The sequence below is a fragment of the Geospiza fortis genome, unplaced genomic scaffold (assembly GCF_000277835.1).
Source record: "Geospiza fortis unplaced genomic scaffold, GeoFor_1.0 scaffold286, whole genome shotgun sequence".
Taxonomy (NCBI): Eukaryota; Metazoa; Chordata; class Aves; order Passeriformes; family Thraupidae; genus Geospiza; species Geospiza fortis.
In genome coordinates this window covers 834,978-836,426 of record NW_005054444.1, presented here as the reverse complement: position 1 = coordinate 836,426, position 1,449 = coordinate 834,978, and the positions used below count along the sequence as shown (strand labels likewise).

Below are 1,449 nucleotides of genomic sequence, written 5' to 3'. Positions count from 1 at the left end.
TAGCTCTTGAATAGCTCACAAATCCAGAAAAGCTCTTTGCTATTAAATCCAAAAACATCACTCCTTCAAGCTTACACTCCTGTAATCCTATCTCAGGTGCACATGACATGTAAAGCAGGTGTATGGAAGGTGACTGAGTTGAAAATACTCATTATAAGATGTGGAGAATTAGCCCTTGGGAGAAGACAGGCATTTGGAGTGAAATACAGTTTTTGGCAGTTATAGGAGAACATATTCTTAATGAAAAAGTATAAATTTGACCAAGTAGTAATTCTCTGCTACCTTCAAGGCATTGTTGAAGAGTGTGCCAACACTCCTGAAACATCCATCTAGCTTCTGTTTGCTGGACAGCCACAGCAGGGTTTGAGACTGGACACGGTCATCAATGTAGATGAAGCGACCAGCTTGTGCAAATGATCTGTACACAAAGGCAGTGAGCCTGCAAGGGAAAGATGGAGCTGTGAGATGAGCACTGGAAGAAACAGAAGAAATCAGCCCTCCTGTTCGTGCTGCTGAAGAGCATGAAGAGTTACAGCCAGTGTGTTGGTGCCTTGCTTTCTCTTTGTGTGCTCCTCAGAGAGAGAATAGTTAAAGGAGTGGTAGCTAGATGGGACGGGGAGGATATTCACACACTCTGTGGCTGGTCCTGTCTACAGAGCACCACAGTGCAATGGCTTTCATTGGAGACAACAGGAGTGTGAATCAGAAAGTCATCTGGGTCTTTAGGGATCAACTTCTTTTCATGCACCCGCCCTGGCAGAGGATGGAGAGACATTTCCTCCTGTACTTCCCAGCGCCCAGTCCTAGACAGTAAAGCTGCCTCCCTGCAGCTATGGTGGAGGCTATGCCTGCACCATAATTGAATGTAAATTCATAATAATTGAATGTAAATTCATCTCTGAGCCAATTCTGCTCCCAGTCACTCACCAGGTGTTCCCTTCCCTATCTCTGGTGCCAAAGATGCTGTAGGACCCATCAGGACGTTTGTATGACAGCTGCTTCTGGTAGCCTGCAAGAACATGGAAAAGGAAGAGCTCTTGGATGTAAAAACAAAACCCTATTTTGTTTGCTGACATGTTTGTCTGGGAAAGAATGGAAAGGCAATGTATATTTAACAGGCAGAAGGGGAGCTCTGAGGGATCCTATGAATGGAGGTATGGAACATCTTGTCTGGCAGAAACACTGATAGAACAGGCAGGGCTCTATCAGCTCAATGCTCCAACTAAGCATACAGGATCAGGATACATGCTGTGCCTGAGTGGGAAAAGAGAAGGGGATTGGAAGACAAAACCTCAAAGGAAAAACATGGCAGCTGAATGTCAGCAAAAAGGTGTTAGATGAGAAGATAAAGTAAAAAATGTCTTGTTCAAGGCAAATCCTCGGGTCTGCGGGCTGTGCTACAACTGTGATGCCATCTGCCAGGGCAGACATGCTGCTGCTGCTTCTGCT

The 1,449-nt window shown here is 45.3% G+C and overlaps 1 protein-coding gene across 1 annotated transcript in view; it reads right to left on the bottom strand.

The window, feature by feature from the left end:
- LOC102038972 (ovostatin-like) overlaps nt 1-1,449 on the bottom strand; it is a 25,305-nt gene that overhangs the window by 6,614 nt on the left and 17,242 nt on the right. The window contains exons 25-26 of the mRNA XM_005427420.2: nt 928-1,009; nt 283-439 (exon numbers count right to left, since the gene is read on the bottom strand). Coding sequence (XP_005427477.2) covers nt 283-439; nt 928-1,009 — 239 coding nt within the window. The remainder of the gene's footprint in view (nt 1-282; nt 440-927; nt 1,010-1,449) is intronic.